The sequence below is a fragment of the Arachis stenosperma genome, chromosome 9, assembly GCF_014773155.1.
Source record: "Arachis stenosperma cultivar V10309 chromosome 9, arast.V10309.gnm1.PFL2, whole genome shotgun sequence".
Taxonomy (NCBI): domain Eukaryota; kingdom Viridiplantae; phylum Streptophyta; class Magnoliopsida; order Fabales; family Fabaceae; genus Arachis; species Arachis stenosperma.
Genome location: NC_080385.1, coordinates 8,522,902 through 8,544,952, shown reverse-complemented (window position 1 = coordinate 8,544,952; position 22,051 = coordinate 8,522,902). Strand labels below are relative to the sequence as shown.

General features: G+C 31.1%; 1 protein-coding gene across 3 annotated transcripts; it reads left to right on the top strand.

Annotated features, from left to right (window-relative positions):
• Window positions 1-14,641: 14,641 nt before the first annotated feature.
• On the top strand, window positions 14,642-20,999 carry LOC130950481 (disease resistance protein RPV1-like). 3 transcript variants are annotated; one of them, XR_009073606.1, is made up of 4 exons: window positions 14,642-15,650; window positions 15,825-16,916; window positions 18,969-20,321; window positions 20,406-20,999. XR_009073606.1 is itself a non-coding variant. In XM_057878987.1 (3 exons), exons 1-3 carry the CDS (start codon window positions 14,827-14,829, stop codon window positions 18,313-18,315), a joined length of 1,932 nt encoding a protein of 643 aa, XP_057734970.1. In that variant the 5' UTR covers window positions 14,643-14,826; the 3' UTR covers window positions 18,316-18,796. The 3 variants fall into 3 exon arrangements, 2 of the variants coding, with proteins under 2 accessions (XP_057734970.1, XP_057734971.1); XM_057878987.1 differs by lacking the exons at window positions 18,969-20,321; window positions 20,406-20,999 and adding an exon at window positions 18,300-18,796 and having other exon boundaries at window positions 14,643-15,650; XM_057878988.1 differs by lacking the exons at window positions 18,969-20,321; window positions 20,406-20,999 and adding an exon at window positions 18,300-18,796 and having other exon boundaries at window positions 14,643-15,650; window positions 15,825-16,942.
• The last annotated feature ends 1,052 nt before the right edge of the window (window positions 21,000-22,051 follow it).

Sequence of the window (22,051 nt, the reverse complement as noted above, 5' to 3'; positions counted from 1 at the left end):
ATTGTACTTGTCCAAAAAACGATAAAAAGGTAAGGATTTATTATTTCATTAAATTGATTTATTTAGATAGTTTTATAAATATTGGTATTAAAATTAATTACGTTTACTGATATCGCGATATACAATTTAACGTCTATATAAAACTATTTTACATACATTAAAGTTAAATTCAAATTTTAAACATTACAAGATTTTACTAAATAATTAACTAATTATTTAAGTCTTTTAAAGTATACAAGATACATATAAAAAGTAACATATAATAACTTTAAAACATAAAAGTCACTTCTTTAATATATAATTTTTACTATTAAGTTGTTATCTTATAACTGAGCTGTAACAAAATTATATAGGATAAAGAATATTTTTTATTTTTAAAATTTGTAAAAAAAATTTAAAAAAATTTGTTTTATTTTATTTTAAATTTATTTTTAGAGTTTTTAATATCTATTAAATATATCTCTAACAATTAAATTTTTAAAAGATTTAAAATCAATTCAACAATAATGTACAACAATTATATATTATTTGCTTGTATTTAAAGATATTTTTGTGAATTTATTGTTGAATTAGTCCTAATTTTTTTTAAAAATTAACCATAAAAAATATATTTGATGTAAATAAATTTTTTTTGAGATAAATTAAAATAAAATAAAATAAAATTTAAAGATATTATTAAAATTTTTAATAAATTAAAAAAATAAAAAATACTTTACTCAATTATATATAAAGTTACATGGTTATAAATTATATTGTAATTTTAAGAATAATTTTTTTAAAAAAAACTAGACTAATATATCAGCCAAAGACCAAAGTATTTTGAAGTTTGAACCATCTACTAATTTAAAGTCCTGATAAACAGAAACATAATGACTTTGGTAAGTAACAATAACTGAATGTCAGAATAAGTGAATAACAAACAAAAAGGACAAAAAAAGAACCAAGACCTAACAAGAGGATTTAATAATAACTCTTCTATTGTTTGGAGTTTTAAAGCTCCATAAAAGTTTACAATGAGAAATTTTACCTTTATACTAAATTTTACCATTAGCCGTTCTTGAAACCAACGAAAACCTCACACTCCAGCAAGCTCCCGAATCTTGTTCCGCCATAAGCTTAAAAAGCTTCCTAAGTTCGCAAGCTAAATTAACACCACAGTATCATACTCCACAAACCCCAACAACTTGCCGGTGATTATAAGATGACAATGGAATATTTCTTTATACTGTTAGTACTTAATATATCAAATACTCTCTAAAATTATTGGCTAAAATAATTTCATTTTCATCTTGATCAAATTAATTTTTTATACGTGATTAGCTTCGTATCTTTTAAAATGAGTGACTTTATATATGCACATGCAATTTCAAAAATGTAAATTTAACTTGAATGTTTTTATTATGGTGATTTCTAATAAAATTAACGTGACTAGTATAGAGGAAATATTTCGAGAAGAGTTTATAGAAAATATTATATCTTTACAACTACGAAGATTAAATAATTTAAATAAATTATTAAAATATAGTATTTAAAAAATAAATTGTGATGAATCATACTCAATATAAGAGTAAGTTTTTAGAGTATGTTATGGTAATTATATACAATAATTTACAGTTTAAATTTTAGCTCATTTGTTTTCCAATTATACCCTCTTCGTTCAAATCTCAAGGAAACACTGCTTCTTTCTTCTTTCTTCTTTCTTCTTTCTTCTTCCGTCAATTCCACCAGAACCAGCATCAAAAATGGCAACGCTTACATGACTATTACCACCAGTGTACCGCCCTAACCCCACTCATCACCACCACCATTGACGATAATGAGCATCACTATTTCCACCACCACTCTATCTCTTCTCTGTTCAAGCATCAACACCAATATCACTATTACCACCACCACCACTCCTCCACCATCACCTCCATTATTGCCACCACTACTACCACCACCGTCACCGCCACCGCCACCAACAGCAGTAACATCAATATCAATATCAATATCAAAACTACTACTGCCACTACTGCCACCATCACCATCGCGAATATGACGCGCTGATCCTCGTCGGAGGTATTAACTGAGACACCAGCATTGTGGACGGGATCGAGGAAGAGAAAGATTCTCATCCGTTCAGAAGAACCGCGGAAGTGCAGATCAAATTCCCTCATCATGTAACCAAGGTCTCTGTCGTTGGTGACGGTAACGAGCGTGTCGAGATCGTCGCCAGGGATGAGATACTTGAAGAAATTAATGGGGTCTCCGCCGCAGAGGGCGGAGAGCTCAGCGGTCATGTCGTGGAAACTGATGCTGGGATCGACTTGGATCATCCTGTTGTTGCCACCATAGTAGAAGAAGTGTTGATTGTTACTCCCGCGGCTGTCGCGGTGCCTGATCTCGCCGCCGTAGCTGCATATAAATCTCGCCACCGTGTTCTCGGCCATTTTGTTTTGTGAGTTGGTAGTGTTTGGATTTGACCGTAATGCTTGATTTGGAAATAAATAGGAAACGAAGCGACCGCGAAGGTTCCATGCATTGCAGTTGCTGTTGCAGAGTGGACTGCCTGGAAGCTTCGGAAATTATATGTCACTTTCGGCGGGCTTGGAAATTTTAGTATGTTTTTACAAGGAAGGGGATTCTTTGGGCATTCCTGAATGGTGGTTACACATTTGACTAGCCAGGAGAGACACATGGCAAGGCAGGATTAAGTAATCGACTTGACATAAAATTTGTTTTTGAATGGATAACGCGTATTATTATTTGATTTTAAAAAAAATTGATCTATTTTATATAAATAATTTAATTAAAATATTAATTGATATAACTATGATATTAAATTTTTTATTGTATTTTATTTTAAAAATAAATTTATTAATTTAAATTAAGAAATTGTAGTTAATTATTTATTATATAATTTTTTTAACTAAAATTATAATTAAAAATTATTAAAAAAAAATTATCTAATATATTAGACCAGTTTAATTTTAATAAAAAATTTTTTATAAAATATAAAAAAGTTTAATTATAAAAAAATTATGTTATTTTTTAGGATTTAATTTTTTTATTGTGTTTTTATAAAATTTGTACAAAATTCACCTATAAGATTGATTAAACTTATTTATTTACATAAAATTTGTTTATAGACTCAACAAATTTATTTACGTTTTAATACAATTTGAATTGTATTAGTATTTTATTTTTTAATCAATTTAACTTTATTTAAATAATTAGAATTTTAAATTATAAAATTTGTATTAGTTTGTAATTTAAAATTTAAATAGATATAATTTAAATTAATAATTTATAAAATTATATGTATTCATATTATTGCACTAATATAATTAATTATATTTATTCAATTTAAAAATAAATAACAATTATTAATTTTTTTATTTAAATACATTTATACTATTTTTAAATTAAAAGATTATACTTATTTAAAATAATATGAGTATGTTTATTTAAATTTAAAAAATTTTAAAATAATAGAGTATGTTTATTTAAAATATTAAAATTTTAAATTTTAAATAAACCTACTTATATTAACTTTAAATTTTATTTAAAATAATACGAATATGTTTATTTAAATTAAAAAATTAAAATAATAAGAGTATATTTATTTAAAAAAAATTAATTTGAAAATAATATAAGTGTATTTATTTGTTAGTTGAAAATTAAGAACGGTTGTTTTTTTTAAATTGAATAAATATAATTAATCATACAAGTACAATAATACAAATACATACAATTTTATAAATCATTAATTTAAATTATATCTATTTAAATTTTAAATTATAAAATAATACAAATTTTATAATTTAAAATTATAATTATTTAAATAAAATTAAATTGATTAAAAAATAAAAATATACTAATACAATTCAAATCGTATTAAAACGTAAACAAGTTTGAGGAGTCTATAAACAAACTTTACGTAAATAAATAAGTTTAGTCAATATGATAGGTGAATTTTGTGTAAACTTTATGAAAACACAATAAAAAAAGTAAGTCCTAAAAAATTATATGATTTTTTTTAAGAATTAATTTTTTTATATTTTATAATAGAAATAAAAAATTTGATTAACATTGAGCTAGTTTAATATACTAAATAATTTTATCTTTTTAATAATTTTTAATTATAATTTTGGTTTAAAAATTATATTGTAAACAATTAACTACAATTTCTCAATTTAAATTAATCCATTTGTTTTTAGAATAAAATATGATAAAAAATCTAATATCATAACTATATCAATTAATTTTTTAATTAAATTATTTGTATAAAATAAACCGATTTTTTTTTAAACCAAATAATAACAAAAATAGATTCATGTAAAGTCCACTACAGGTAAGTTTCTACCCAAGAATAATAAAGGGAGTGGCCATGTGTTAAATTAAACTAAATTATCCGTACACACATATATAAAAGTGTGTGTTTTTTCTCTCTCTACAAATTACTTGAAAGATTAGTGTAAATTTTTTCTTTATAATTATTTAATTATTTATTTTTTAAAAATATTATTTATATATTAAAATTAATTACTAAAATTAATTATTAATATATTTATCTATAAATATATATTATTTAATTTATTTTTAATATATATTATATTCTAATATATATTTTATACTAATAACTATTTTTAGTATATATCTAACATAATTATTTATTTTTGAATGACTAATTTAATAAAAATAAAATCAATTATTTTTATTAATATGTTAATATATAATAAAACAATTTATAAATTATTTTTATATTAGTAATTTTTTCTTAATTAGAATCTTATTTTTTCTTTATACAAATTCATTCTTTTGAATGTTTACACAACGGCATATAAATATATATTAAAAAATGTTATGTACACGGTGCTCATAAAAAAATTAATTATTATATATTTATATATAAATATATATTTTATTTAGTTTATTTTAATATATATTTTATATTTTAATTTTTATATTTTATATTTTAATTTTATATTATATAAGTGACCGAGTTAATTATTAATTTTTAATATACGCAGGACGGAATTAATGTATAATTAAATGTGAATATAACATTTCTTTGGCAGTTGGCAGTGACAGTGTTAAACTGTTAATACGTAATACTTAATTGGCTAATTGTTGATACATCAAATAATCGATAATTCTGGTCAAGATTTTAATAAATTAGTTTATGTTTGAGAAGTTGGTGCATTTTTTTTTTTATTGATTGATTGGGTATTATCATCAGGAAATAAATTTAAGATAAACTCAGTTGACGAGTGCATAAACTATTGTGTTGGTCTTTTTTTATTTAGTTCAGTTTTTAGAAAGGAGTTTTTTGTTATTTGATACCATTTTGAATTTTTTAATAGAAAAATTTGCTATTTTTTTGTTTTTCTTTTCTTTATCAAATACCAAAAAAGAAATTATAATAATTTTGTTATAAAAATATTAAAATAATAAATTCTAATTATCTACTTGTATTTTTTTATTAAAAAATTTAGATATAAAAGTGAGATGAGTGATATACTTTAATATTGTAATTTGTGGTATTTTTTAAAATTATGAGAGGTATACAAATCGGATCTTCTTAAGTTACTTGGGCAAAAAAGAGTTTGCTTAAATTCTGAGTATGTGTGCTGAGGAGAAAAAAGATGCTTTCTCACCAGAAATTTTAAATGGAATAAATTGTACAGGTCTACTACTACACAAGTTGATCATGAAAGTTGGCGCTTCTGTTATGTTGCTGCGAAATATAGACCAAACTAATGGTTTGTGCAATGGAACGAGAATGCAAGTTAGAATAATGGAAAATCATGTTCTAGAATGCAAGATTTTAACCGGTAACAAAATTGGAAGTATTGTTTTTATCCCAAAACTGAATCTAATTCCAAATAATGAAACATTGCCGGTCAGGTTTTAAAGAAGATAAATTTCAATTATTATGTCATTTACAATGACAATAAATAAGTCTCATGAACAAACTCTATCAAAAGTTAAAACATACCTTTCAAAGCCAGTTTTCATTCTTGGTCAATTGTATGTTGCGTTATCAAGAGTAAAAAGTAAAAATGGTCTGCGAGTGATGTTGCAAGATCACAGACACTTGGAAGATAACTGCACGATAAATGTGGTATATAAAAAAGTTTTTGAGAGCTTATAATGAAAAGGTAATTCTAATTCTCTTAATCAAATTTATTAAAATTTATTACTATCAATTAAAAAAAATGACAAATTTTAGGTCCTAATGGGTAATACATTCTTATTCTACATTTATAACTTGAGAATATTAAAATTATCATAAAAATCTGTATCATTTTATTCTCTTGATAAACTATTTTAAAATTACGTTGATCATATAATTCTGTATATTAATATTGATATAATATTATTTCAGGTATATGTTTTCCAGACATCAAAGGAGAGTGTTGAGTTATTTTTTAGTGGATTTAAATTATTTATTATTTATTGAAGAACTTTGTGCATTAAAATTCTCTAATAGTTTTTGTTCATTTTGAGCTGATTTTAATATGTCCTTACTTGACAGTAAAATAACATATAAAAATTTGTTGGTGGATTTAAGTATTAGTAGGCTATTTATGGTCACATTGAATATGTATGTCTGATTTATTGAAGAAAGTAAATTACTAAAACTGACTAATAACTATTTTGGAGTTAATACACTTAACACTAAATTAAGAAAAAACAAATAATGCATAACATGTTATTGTTTTATTAATCAAATTATTATAATTCAAATTAATTTTAACAAAACAACTTAGAATTATAATTTCAATCTTATCATGTGCATGACACAGGTTATTACACTTGTTTTTAAAAAAATATCACAGCAGTTCACAATTTAAAAAAAAGGCTAATTTTTTTTGATATGACACCTAGTTTGGTGTAACGCCGGGTTATGGAAGTTAGGAGACTTTTACACTGTTGTAACGACGGTTAGCTGATGGAGAGAAATCGGACGCTCCGATTTCTTGTAGGTGAGAGGGGACACAAATCGAACCGTCCGATTTGTGCTAGGCATATATCTTATTTGCAAAGAAATCGGACCCACCGATTTCATGCATGGAGAGTGAAAGTTCTTTTGTCCAAAGAAATTGGACCCATCGATTTCTAGGCTGCAGGACAAAATTTTTGTTGGACAATGAAATCGGACCCACCGATTTCTCGCAAACAAATTTTTTTGGCGGGCCGTGCCACTAATAGGATTATCCGATTTAAGTGTTCAAAAAATTTGAACCATCAAGAAAGCGGTCGAACGGTCCGATTTCAGTTTTGTATATACCAACTCCAAAACCGAGCCATCCACTTCATCTTCTTCTTCTCACACTCTTCGAATCTCTGAAGCTCGTCTATGCTCTTTCTCTTCTTCTCTATTATCATGGATGATAAAGTGATGTTACAAGTGTATTATCATGGCCAAATTTTATTACAAACATCTGAAGGAGTGAAATTTGTGTGTAAAAATCTATTAGATATTATAATTCCGTTCACACTGTCATTTGAAGAATTAAAAGGCGTGATTTGTGAGAAGATGAATTCTCAAATATCTAGGAGAGTGTCGTGTATTTTGTACAGATATCCTATATCTGTATTTGGTGGGTTCGTTCAATTTCAAACAAAATACGTGACTGATGAAGTGAGCATGCAAGAAATATTTTCAATGTATCTTGAAAGTTGGTCCCGAATATCGTTCATCAAACTGTATATTGAGTTCGAACAATCTACAGCGGACCGAGATATTGAATTGGAAGATTACAACAGTTACAACGAGGAAGAGTTTGAAAGTAACTATGAGGTCGTTGATCCGGGTGTAGACGAAGAGCAAGCTGACGATGCTATGGCGGAAGATGTTGCGGATGTGGCAAATGCACTAGCAAACCAGCATCCGTTTGAGGAGCCGACTTTTATGTGGTCGTTGGATTTGGAGGCCATGCATGCACCAGAGTTTCCTCAATATATAAATGCAGGTATATAATAATTTTAAATTATGATTTATACATAGGTTTTGAGTTTGAGACAAATATTTAAGGCAATGGTAAATAGGTAAAATATAGCATATAATTAATAATTGTTTAATTTTTAATTATCAAGTAAATATGTATGTTGAGGAATTTAGTATTTCACATTTTTGTGTGATTATTAATTTATTAAATATCATTTGATGACCTAGTTGATTAATTTATTATCTTTTAAACGATTTATTCTTGATTTACGGATCATAGATAAATTTTATTAATGAGACACGTATTTAAGAATTATTTATCAAAATATACATTTTGTGGTGTGATTGCAGCAGAGCTTTCTGTTATGACGGATGGTGATTCTCCGTGAAAATGGAATTCAGTTCTAGAGAGGCGGTAATTAAAGTGATGAAAGATTATACCATCTATAGAGATGTCGATTATCAGGTGCATGAGTTAGAACCGATGACATTCTATGCTAAATGTACCGAGTACGACGCAGGTTGTGATTGGCTTATCAGGGTTAGCAAAATGTCCAGGAAGTACTGCTGGGAAATAAGGAGGTACAATGGTAGTCACACATGTATTAGGGCTACCATTTCTCATCAAGATCATTCGAAATTGGATTCCAACACAATTGTAGAAGCAATAAAGTCATTGGTAGAAGTTGTCCCATCTATAAAGGTGAAATAAGTGATTGCGAAAGTACAGTCAAAGTTTAACTACACCATAAGTTATCGCAAAGCATGGTTGGCAAAACAGAAGGCAGTGGAGTCAATTTTTGGAGGTTGGGAAGCTTCGTACGAAGCTTTGCCCATATGGTTTGAGGCCATGTGTCATAAGGAGCCATCAACAATCGTTCATTTTGAAACAATGCCTATGTACCAGGGAGATAACTTGATTCCTAATATTCGTGTACTACACCGAGTCTTATGGAGTTATTACCCTTGTATTAGAGCATTCAGACATTGCAAGCCAATAGTGCAGGTAGACGAAACTCATTTGTATAAAAAATATAAGGGCTGCTTGTTGGTTGCAGTTTTATAGGATGGTAATAACAACATCGTGCTTATTGCATTTGCGATAGTGGAGGGAGAGACATATGAGACTTGGCACTTTTTTTTAGTAACTTGCCACAACATGTCGTGACACGTAATAGTGTGGGCCTTATCTCCGATCAGCACAATTTCATCAGGTCAGCTATTGCTCGTAGTAACAGAACTTTGTCTCCTTTCAGAGCATTTCACATGTTTTGTATCAGACACACAGAGTCCAACTTCTTGAGGAAGTTCAAGGCTTTGTATCTGCAGAAGCTTATCATCAACATCGGTATCATAGTTACCATTAGAGTTATTCTTAAACCCAGTTATTGTAATGAATGTTGTTCATAATTGGTCTTTTTTATTAACAGGATATTCGAGGACGATTCGTGAGTATGAGACGCGTTATCAGCGTTTACGTGAGCGGGGTGAGACTTATACCAATTGGTTGGATTGGACTCCACGTGAGCAGTATGCTTTGGCATTTGATGGGGGATACCGATGGGGTCATATGACCACTAATCTAGTGGAATTCATCAACTCGGTACTGAAAGAAGCGCGCAGTCTTTCAGCCATTGCACTTGTTAAGGCAACATTTTACAGGCTTAATGAATTATTCACCCAAAAAAAGAGCTGAGCTTGAGGCTCGTATTAATGCAGGACATGTGTTCTCTGAGCTTGTGACCTCCAAACTGCATGCGAATCAGTAGACAGCGGGTAACATCCAAGTTAGTTGCTTTGACAAACAGAATAAGGTATTCGAATTGCGTGAGTGTCCCAGTGGTGTAGAGTATGCAGTAGACCTATGTCGACAATGGTGTGACTGTGGTGAATTCTAGGTAGACTGATTTCCGTGCTGATATGTGTTTGCTTGTTGTGAAAATCAGCGGCTGGATTGGCAACTGTATGTTCATGATGTTTACAAAATGGACCAAATTCGACCAGAGCTAGGTTTAGGCCACTAGAGAATTCCACAACATGGCATGTTTATCATGAACCTCAATTTGTAGGTAATCCATTTCTCAGACGGGTATCTAAAGGTCAGCCAAGGATGACCCGTTTCTTGAATGAGATGGACACTCATATGTTGTGTGGTCCTAAGCGATGTAAGCAATGCGGGACCAAGGGCCACAGCCGTAGCAGATGTCATCGACGTGGTGGTGCAAGTGCAAGTCCGACCACCCAATAGAGCTCCATCCAAATTGCATTTCGTGTTATTGTATGACTTTCAATCTTTTATATATTATTGGTGCATTTCGTATGTGATGTTATTGTATGACTTTGGCATTTTTATATATTGACATAAAGTGAATGCTGATGTAAAGTGAAGTAGCATAGTTAATGACATAAAGTCCACTAGCATAGTTAATGACATAAAAGGAATTAACATAGTCATCGTCATAGTTCAACAAACCGAAAATAATAAACAACAAACACATTCTAAGTAAGGAAGTCTAATACACACATCATTTTCTCATCACCCATTTTACATCTTTGTATAATTTCTTGCATTTTTTTGCAACCCTGTTAAAAGCAGATGAGGTAAATCGATTAGCACTCCAACGTGGGGGATCAGCTCTAAGGTTATACCCTTTTCCTTTTTCGCTTGTGGTTGTACCTATGAAAATATTCACACATTCAATAACCAACTAATCAAACCAAACTAACAATGAAATTGCTTTACCAACTAACCAATAAATTACTTTACCAACTAACTAGGAAATCAATTCACCAACTAACCAATAAACTACTTTACCAACTAAGGAAATTATTTTACCAGTCTAACTAATAAATTACTTTACCTTCACTAGGCGTTGGACCATCATCTGGACCATCACAGTCGTCATCATCAGCATCATCTGCATCCTCATTCTCATCCTCATCCTCATCCTCATCCTTATCCTCGTCCGGATGGTCAACCAGATAGTCATCAGCCTCATCCTCAACTGTCTGGTTGCTCTCCTGAATTAGACCCATCGAAATACGACGTGAGTTCCCCACTGTATGATCCCCTCGTGGCATGATCACTCATACTCGAGTCAACAGAAATTCTACCTCTGGAATTGCCAGAGAAAGTGCGAGGTCGAGGTCTCATATCCAATGACAATCTACCTGGAGCAATACCACTCGGATGGGCCCTCTGGTCGATAGGAATGTCTCTGTAATTACCTGGATGTGAGTAACCTAGCACAGGAATCATGAATCCAAGCAGTTGGCTAAATGAACCCTGTTCCCCTTATTCTTGCTGCAGGACACTCTAATACTGTTAATGTAATGGGACTGACGGTGTAAAATAATTCGCAGAATACGTGTCAGGAATATATGGTGTGAATTGCTCAGGCTCTTATTGTGCTTGTGTCTGTGGTGGTGGCAGTTGCGATGGCGATGGTTGATCTTGTTTTTATCTTGATTATGAACAGGATTACCCTTCTGATTCTCTTGCAATATGAGATCTGACAGATGCAAGTGGACACTATATGTACCTCGGTACCAATGCATGTAAATATCTAGATGATGCTATGAAGGCACCATGTACTCGACAAGAACATGACTATACCAATTTGTCCAATGCATAACCCAAAATGAGTGGGTGCCAGACCAATCTTAATTCTTGGGTCCTGTCAGAACTTCACCGTGTACTTCACCTAGATCCCACTTTTGATGAGGAATGCCCTGAGTCAAAGTAAACTGTCTCCTGATTTTATCAGATGAATGCCACTCAATGCATTCAAAAGATATAAACGAAACTGTGGTACTCCATATAACCGAATGCTGATTGATGTCAAGAGGAATCACGTCTGGATCGATGCGACCAATTGCATAAGCCTCCTAAACAAACTGTACACATTATGCAAGTAAAGGAGGATTACACACTAAATAATAATACGGCTAAACGAAAACAGATACTTATTTATTACAATATACCTGTCCTTCTTGCAGATCATCCAATGCTCTCCTAAAGTGAGCAAGACTACGAAATCTGTAAGACCGATCAGGACACTCCCAGTTATGCCACCTAACATCAGATAAATTGTTAATTAACTTTTATCAATCAAATTTAAAATACTACGTGCTACACTTTTTCAAAGTAGATAGTAATTAAATTTACCTGTTTGCAATTGGAAAGAGTCGAGAATTGCAAGGAATCGGCACAAGAAATGGTAGACGGATCCAAGCCCATGTAAGCAAAAGTGTTAGTGGACCATCAATCTCCTTGTAGTCGACACGAGTTGCCCTACACAACGCTTTATACAGGTGTGCCAAGTATGCCGATTCCCAACTAAATTGTATGATCCCAGTAAAATTACGGAGTAACGGCAGAAATTTTCAGTGCATCGCTATCCCAGAATTATCTCTAAACATAACTGTCCCAAATAATAACATTATGTGGCACTTCACGTACCTCTGAATGTGAATATCATCAGCTAATACTAAACGATCTTTCAATCCTCGAAATCATGTCAACTTGATGAAGTTTTCTTTACAGTCTGTCTTCCTAGGTGCAACACCAAACTGATCTAAGCATTCAGCCTCTAACGCTTCATAACTACTGAGTATCAGTCCTCTAACTGGCAGACCATTCGTCGAAAGATCAAGAATTATCGCCACGTCCTCCAACGTCACAGCACACTCACTAACCGAAAAATGAAATGTCTGAGTCTCAGGGCGCCATCTCTCGATCAAAGCATTAACCAATGCTGACTGACATTGGACAACTCCAATCTGAGAAACGTGATAAAAGCTGGTCTCTCGTAAATGCCCCTCCACTATTTGATTGTACGGATCCGGCGGCATGTAGTGGTCACATTGTAACATCTGTGAACCCTACAAAACGTAGCCATAGACCACATTAAACAAATATAACTTTATTTAATTAACAAATTAAATTTAATAAAATCAAATTTTCATTAATCACATAACCAGTAAAACATAATCAAGTTAACAACTATATTATTAACTACTCAAAATATACCAAGTCTATTTTACAAAAAATTAACATCTATATTTTTTACATTCTAATAGTTATCAATAAGTCTTAAACGAATCTTAAATATAAATCTAATTATTTTTAGATACATTAAAATCACATATTCTAATGTCTAAAACCAAATTATTTTATAATAATAACTCTTATTCTTTATTTTCTATATATATAGCACTAATAATAATAATAATAATAATAATAATAATAATAATAATAATAATAATAATAATAATAATACATTAATTAAGTCACTTTCAACAATTATTATATTAAAACAATTTTAATATTCATACTTCCAACATAACAAACAATCCCAAATAACTATTCTATTTTATTCTAACAACACACAATAATAAATTATTAATCCTTTATTAAATATCTATATTATACTCATAATAAAAATAATTAGTTCAATAATTTTTATATATCTTTTACATTATACTCATAATAATTATTTTATTGTCATACCTAAATCTTAATAAAAATTATTACTACAATAAATTTATTACTAACAATTAATACTAATTAATTTATTTGTTATTATACCTATAATCTTAATAAAAATTATTACTATATTAATAAGAACTTATAATAGTTAATTTATTATCACACGTATAATCTTTAAGATTATACTACAATAAATTTATTAATAACAATTAATATTAAGTATTTAATTATTATTCATACCTACACATTTTAATAAAAATTATTACTACAATCTATTAATAACAATTAATAATAATTAATTTATTATCATACAACTATAATCTTAATAAAAATTGTTACTACACTAATCTCTAATATTATCACTATAATTTATTACTACACTAATCTCTAACATTATTATTATAATTTATTAGGATTTGGATCTTCTAAATTTTGAATTTTCACTTTAGAGGATAAAGTATAATCTCTCACTCTTAAATAGTTTCTCTCATATTTTTTCTTAGTTCCACCTATGAAATAAATGGTGAAAGATCACACTTGACCCTCTAAATTAAAATTTAGAAAATCCAAATCCAATTTATTACTACTAATCTCTAACATTATCACTATTATTTTAATTAAATCAAAATATTTAAAAATAAAACTTACATAATTAGGATAATCAAGATAATTAGTAATATGGAGCTCTGGACTACTGACATTTTTTTTTCTTCTCCTTGACATGAGAATGAAGGAGATTGGAACGAAAGTGAAAGAAATAGATGGATTATTCAGATGAAAATATACAAGGAGGAGGAACGGAGTGCATGCATATTTACCGCGTGGGGTGTACAAATCGAACAGTCCGATTTATGCACATGTCATGCCTTTAATGGGACTGTCCGATTATTGTGCTCAAATCAGTCCGTCCGATTGTTTTATCACAGTCGTCACATCTTCGTGAAGGCCTCTACACTCCCATAACCTGGTTATACTCCATGCTTCTCCTAATATCAAAATTAAAAAAATGTTAAAAAAATATCATTATTAATCTAATATTAAAAATAAAAAAAATTATTTTCTTTTCTTATCTTAATATTTCCTACCAAATTGAATCCGAATGAACACGTTGACGCCCTAAGGGTAAATTTGTAAGGCAATTCAGAGGGTCCCACACGTTGCAGGTCAATTTTCAATACATTTACTCCGCATCTTCGGCGAAAGCAACTCAACAATTTCATTCACTTAAAAACCCCAAAACCCGATGTTGCCGAACGCTCCTGGAGGTTTCGTGGAAGTCATCTTGCAATTTCCGGTCACGCAGTCAGAGAAGGAGTATTTCAACGACTGAAGTTGCTGTTGCCTATGCGAATTTCAAACTCAAAACCACAGAATACAAAATACTAAGTTCAGTTACATGGCGATCCGCGAAGCAAAGTTTCTCTGCAGCTACGGCGGCGAGATCAAGCCCCGCGGCCACAACAACAAGCTCGCCTACATCGATGGAACCAATAAGCTTCTTCGTGTTGACCGCAGAATTGACTTCACAGCCATGGTTGCCGAAATCTCCAGCCTTTTTGACGGCGCCTCCAACCGCGACAACTTCTTCAAATACCAAGTCCCCGGCAGCGATGACCTCAATGCTCTCGTCTCCGTCACCAACGACAGAGACCTTCATAACATGATGCTCGAGTTCGATCAACTCTACCGCGATTCCCCTGGATTCGCCCGCATGAGACTCTTCCTCTTCCCAAACCCTAACAAACCTCTCGATTCGGTTAAGCCAAACTCTAATAGGCTATCTTCGAATCTTTGGAAGTATGATGTGTTTATCAGCTTTAGAGGGAAGGACATTCGTACGGGATTCAGTTCCCATCTTGTCGGAGCTCTGAATCAAAACCAAATAAAAACCTTCATTGATGATGAGCTTCACAAAGGGGATTGCATCTTGGATTCTCTTACAAGAGCTATTGAAAATTCGTCTATATCTGTTATCATCTTGTCAGAGAATTTTGTTACCTCAAGTTGGTGCCTTCACGAGTTATTGAAAATAATGGAGTGCGGAAGGAAAGTTATACCTGTGTTTTATGGTGTGGATCCATCAGATGTGCGAAAGCAGCTAGTAAGTTTCAATGAAAAATTCAAGTCTCACCTGCAGTGTGACATTAACAATCTTCTGAAATGGATGGAAGCTCTCGCCAAAATAGCGGATTTAGATGGCTGGGACTCCGGCTCTTGTAGGTAAGGATGAATTATTTTTAATTGAGAAATAGCTGTTTAGATGATCGATTGTAATACGAAATAATTGTTTTGACTTTTTAATTCAATTTAATTTCTGGTTATATAATGCAGTAAATCTTATCTGCTCCTGGCTATGTTTCTTTTTTTTTTTTTAATTATTTATTCATACTGTAGGGACGACTTTGAACTTGTTGAAAAGATTGTCAAAGATATTTTGCGAGAGCTGAATAATCATTGCCTGCATAAGGATGTCAAGAGTTTAGTTGGTATTGATAAAAATCATGAAAAGTTAGAAATGTTATTAAGTTCAGTTCCTGATGAACAAACGGGAATAATTGGGATTTGTGGGATGGGAGGATTGGGCAAAACAACTTTAGCAAGACTTTTATATCAGGAACTTTCTCATCAGTATGAAGGTTCCTGCTTCCTAGGAAATGTTCGGGAAAGATCAGAAAAGTATGGGCGGGGACTAGATGAGTTGCGAAATCAACTTTACTTGGAGTTGTTGCAAGGAAAAGATTGCGAAAATACCATGGCAAATACAACTTTAAAGTGCAGGCTCAGCAGACAAAGAAATTTCATAGTTCTTGATGATGTGAGTAGCTCAAAACAATTAGAATACCTAGCTGGGGACCTTCAGTGCTATGGTGCAGGAAGTAGAATCATTGTGATAACAAGGGACAAGAGTGTGCTGAAAAAAGGAGTTGAAAAATTTCATCAGATGGAGGTGTTAGATTTTCAAGATTCCCTTATATTGTTTAGCTTGAATGCGTTCAATCAAGACTATCCAAAAAGGGGATACCAAGAGCTATCATGGAAAGCAGTTACCTACTGCAAAGGTGTCCCATTAGCTTTAAAAGAATTGGGTTCTTTTCTTTTTTCCAAGAGTGAAACTGAATGGGATAATGTTCTGCAAAAACTCGAGAAGAATCCTAATGCAGCAATTCAAAATGTGTTAAGATTGAGTTGTAATGGATCAGATTATCAGGGGAATCATATTGTTCTAGACATTGCATCAGTTTTTAAGGGGGAGCAAAAGGAACAACTAGTTAATGTATTTGATAGTTGCAGTTTCTATACAGCTAGAGGCATGAGTTCCCTTCTTGATGAGGCTCTAATAGCTATGTTCGATCATTTTGGGTTATCTCATGTCTTGTACAAGAAATGGGGTAGAGAATCCTTTGTCAGAGAACTATCAAGAATTGTCAAAGTCATAGCCATTTGTGGGATGTTGGTGATGCTTGTGATGTTTTGGAAAATAATAAGGTAAGGAACACAATTGTTTTTTAAAGGTAAATTACACTGACTTCCTAGGAGATTATGTGATATCAGACTTGGTACTTCTGATTTGTCATATTTATATAAACATCCCACAAGGGGTGTTTGGAAACCCCTTGGAATTCAATTCCCACAAGAATTTACAGCGTTTGAAACCAAAAAAAATTAAATTAGTTTAAATAGAATTCAATTCAATTCCACTGTGTTCTTCTAAAATCAATTCCTACCCAATTGGGTCGGATTTAGAATTCCATTCTATTAGAATTTCAGTTAAAATATAAAATGTCTAAAATATCCATATGACCTAATTACTTTTCTTTTTACCCATTCATTTTCAAAGTTTCCCACCTTTCAACATATACGTCTTCCTCGACACCTCCACTCTTCTCCTCCTTCTCAACAACAACGCACAGTTTCAGTTTAATATATGTGTATTGCTTTGTTTCAATTTATATATATAATTTATATATATGCTTCACCGACTAGCATAAAGTACGTACACTTTCAGTTTAATATATGTGTATTGCTTTGTTTCAATTGTTATATATAATTTATATATGCAATCATTGCATCGAACTTTTTGCCCAAATTTTGTCCTGAACTCCCAATTTATGTATATATATAATATAATTTATGTGAATTTATATGTGTATATTTAATCAATTATATATATTTTGTTTGTGTTTGAACATGTTGCTTATGTTCATATATATATACTTGTAGGTAATATGAATGAATTTGACGAAATAAAAATATTTGTGTGTTGTTACAAGATTAACTTAGTTTATTTTTGTGTCAATGACTTTATTAATTGTAGGTTCTGATTTCGGTCTTCTATCTTATAAGGATGAAAAATAATTTTTTTTTTTTTTTAAAAGAGGTAAACAAATTTTAATTGAAGGAAAATTTAATTGACAAATAATTTTTTAATTATTTTATATAATTTAATAAATAAATATATTTATTATTTAAATATGATGTCATATTAATAAAGGATAAAGATCTCCATTATAAAATTTCAATTCATTTGATAAACATTTCAAACGCTGGAATTCAATTCAATTCTATATTATTTATGTTTATACATTATAGATGTTGGTATCATATATCACAAAATACAAGGCAGATAAGTGTCACGTTTTTTGCAAAACATAAAGGTAGTGAGTTTAGTATCACTTGGATCTATACTTTCTCTTTTATAAATTGGAGATTTATGTTTGTAATATGGCCTTATCTCAGGGAAGTTAGTGTAGCTTGCCATGTTTTCAGGAATAAAATTTAGTAGAATACATTTGCAATTTAGTTGAATTCCTAGGCACTATTCTGATTTAGTGATTTTGTTTATTTGTTCTGTTTCTTATGTTCATCAAGGAGAGTGTTCAATTGAAGCCATAAAGTTACATATGTCCCAAAGTAGATAAAATCTATGCTCGAGTGCTGGAACTTTCAAAAAGATATTTAAGATATCTCAAGGTTGTTATCTCCCCAAAATAAACACTGATGCCGGTGATCTGCAGCTTCCTATGTGGTTTGGAGTCGATTCCTGATAAAAGAAGGAAAATAAAATTTAATAAATAAGAGAGAAAAGAAAAAAACTATTGCTCTCAGAAGCCTGTTACTTTGCATGTCAAAAGGTCAACTTAAAAGTTAAAAAATCAACTATGGGATGGGTGCAAGTTTGTATATATATTCAGATGTATATAATCTATGCTTTAGTTTCTGGTTGAAAAGCGGATGTGGTTTTTTTTAAGTGGTCTGTTATTAATTTTGTATTGTGAATATTTTTCTTATTTTCTGGGATAATTATTACTATATTTCATTATATTGTACTTCTGTTAATATCAAATTTATCTCTTCCATTGCTGCTCTCCATCAATTAGTTTTCTATCTTTGCTTGTTTTTATAGTATCACCCATCTATTACAGTATTACTGCTGTCGTTTTAATGTTCAGTATTGATGCATACTGATAATCTGATTGGTATTCTTGCTAATATTGGGTTTCACAAACCTATGAACCGTTTGTTCAAATTCTTCTTTAGATGATGCATTGATGCTCCAGTTTAGAGAATGATAATCCTCTGTGCTTGACTCTATTGCACTGGTTGAAGTTCTACAACCATAGAGCAAGATCACGTTCTCTTGGAGCACATCGATAAGGCAAATTAGATTTTCTTTAGTATTAGATTATGATTTTTATCATTATATCATGATAATATTTGTAGAAGAACGATTTCTTAAAAGTATTTTATTGAAATATATTGGTTATAAAATTTTAGAGAAATTGATATTTTCCTTTCATATTCTGTATCATTGTTATTTGAGGCCTGAGGCCCTTGCCGCTAATAGGGATTGTAGACACTGTTGTCTCGACTGCCATAGAAAAGAAAGATTTTTTAGACATTTTTTGGGTCTTTTAGCTTTATTTTATGTTTTAGTTCTCTAAACTTTACTTCTATAAGGCAAATAGGTCTCTTCAGTCAGCATCTTTGAGACTTTGACTATTAATGGAGGATTCTATACGGAAATGGATCCTCTTCATTTTTTATAACACTTAAAAGAATAAAGTGTGATTTTTTACCTTTAATTCTATAAGTAGGTCTAAAAATAAATAGGAGAGAGAGAGAGAAAGAGTGAGATTAAACACTTGACATCATTCAATTTTTTTTTATTATTGGAGAGGATCTACTCCCACTCTACACGGCCATCAAGAAGGTGATGTGGTCGTTAACATGCCATGTGAGGTGCAAGACATAGATTAAAGAGTGAGATTTTGTCGGAACCGAAGCAGATTTTGGATTGTGAGAATAGAGTAAAGAGTGAGGATTATGTGTTGGATTTTTTTATTTCGGTGATGTCGTCATCAGAGTTGTTATCTATTCCTAATTTGTTGGATCTTGAAGGTGATAGGGAGGCGATTGAGGAGTATTTAGGTAATTTGTATGTGTGTGTTTTATGTTGTAGCTGCTGAGTGTTTTGGTGAGAAGTTGAATTGATGTGTTTGGTTTGTTGTTGTAAGAGATAAAGCTCCCACCCTAATGAATTTGAAAGCTTTTGTGAATAAAGTCAAGAAGAATGAAAAAGAGGATTCTTCTACTAATGTGATCAAAGATAGTGAAGCAGATGGTGCTCAATCCGCTGCCCACCAGGCAGTGAGGTTTAAGAGAAAATAGAGGACGAACCCTAAGGAAAGTGGTGGGGTGTTCACGGCCGAGGAGATTAATGCCGCCTATGAAAGTCAGCAAGGTCTTCATGGGTATCGGGATAGGCCAATGAATTCACTCTTGACAAAGGGTTACCCCTTTATGGCTATTGCTGATGAGTTTGCTCAGACTGATGCTGATGTAAAGGTTGTTCATGAGGCGGGGAAGATTGGTGTGGCTCGCTTCTTCCAAGTAAGGGTCTTTCTATTATAAACTATAGTAGTAGTAGTATCAAATTGTTATAATAACTTGTTATTTGTGATATCTTGGTGATAGGTGGTCGATTGATGTCAATCGGACGAACATAAGAGTTAGATGCTATTCTGGAGGGTGACAATGTTGCTGTCATAAAGAGATTGAAAGAATCAGCTTAAACAGAAAGGTAAACTAGTGAGCAAGTTAAAAGCCGAAGTGAAAAGCCTGAAGAAGGGGTTGAGAAAAGTAGAAGAGGAGGATAAAAAGGTTAGGGCTGAGCTAGAGGCAACTGTTGTTGAAGGTGATAAGTTGAAGGCTAGAATTGCGAAAGAGGTATTAAGTGCCTTCACACGGGGCTTTGACCGTGCTATGGCTCAGATAGGAGTGATTGCTCCTGATATTGATGTTTCGAAATTTGACGTTACCAAAATTGTAGCAAATGGTGAGTTAGTAGATGATGATGTGTTAGTTGATAACCAAGAGGAAAGCGTAGGCGGTGGTGAAGAAGAGTAGTACTCGTCTTTGAATCTTTTGAGTTGTTTTGCTTACGCTGTATAATCGTATTTGGTATTTGGATTGTTTGCTATTGTTGGTTGGACATTAGTTTGTTTTGCCAAACTCAGGCTTCGTTATGGGTATTTGATTTATATTATTCGCATAAGGAATTTCATTTGATTTGTTTGGCTTTGATGATAGATGGTCATATAATGACATATTGTAAGTCATATTTAAATTTGAATGAAATATACATGGTAGATATAGTGTAGGAGACCTCATTAAAACCTTTTCAAGAAAAATTCAATGTGGGAAAAAGTTTGAGAGTAGAAAAAAGCATAGTTGTCAGAATCGAACCGGTGATCAAATCGGTCAGGTTACTGGGTCACTGGATTATTGGTTCAACCAGTGAGTCACTGGTTGAACCGTTTAACCTGATCCTATATAAATAAAAAATAACTAAAAATTTTAAATACATATTTTCACTAACATTTTAAGAATATTAAACTATTTTAAAATAATATAGAACATGAATAATAAGTATTTTGTTATTTTTATTCTATCATAAATATTTTTATTTTGTTTTTGTATTAAAATAACTATTATTTTTAAATTTTAATAATTTATTAATTAATTTATATCTATGATACTATTATATACTATAAGTATTTATTAAAAAAATAATATTAATATATATTATATAATTATGAAAAAAAAGAATAAGTGAGTTTATAATTATTGTTAAATAAAAATATAATTAAAAAGATCGAATTTATAACTAAAATTAAAAAAATTAAATAAAAGTAAATTATTTGATAAAAGAATTTATAATTTGCATACAAATGTATAAGAAATGTAACAGCCTAGCGGTTGTGAGAGTGTTTTAGTTCTCTAAGGTTAGGGGTTCGAACCCTCCCTCCTACATTTTGAACAAATTTGTATTTTCAATCGGACCGGTCTTGACCGAGTTTGACTGATTTTCAACGGTTTATGGCGGGTCTGACCGGTTCGTACCGATTCTCTTTCTTATACGGTTTAAATATCGGACCGGATCAGTATAGGATCTGGTTCACCAATTTTTCGGTTGACCGGCCGGTCCGGTCCGATTTTTACAACAGTGGAAAAAAGAGTATCTCTTCTTGTCTATATCGTGGGTACATTGTTTCCTTGAAGTGTTTGTAGCTTATATGCTTCTTTACCGATGACTTGTATGACTCAATAAGGTCCCTCCC

Excerpts from the sequence above, each read along its gene's own strand:
- LOC130950481 (XM_057878987.1), top strand. The coding sequence starts at position 14,827 with ATGGCGATCCGCGAAGCAAAGTTTCTCTGCAGCTACGGCGGCGAGATC. Across the intron at positions 15,651-15,824 it reads TGGGACTCCGGCTCTTGTAG|GGACGACTTTGAACTTGTTG; the intron begins GTAAGGATGAAT and ends TTCATACTGTAG.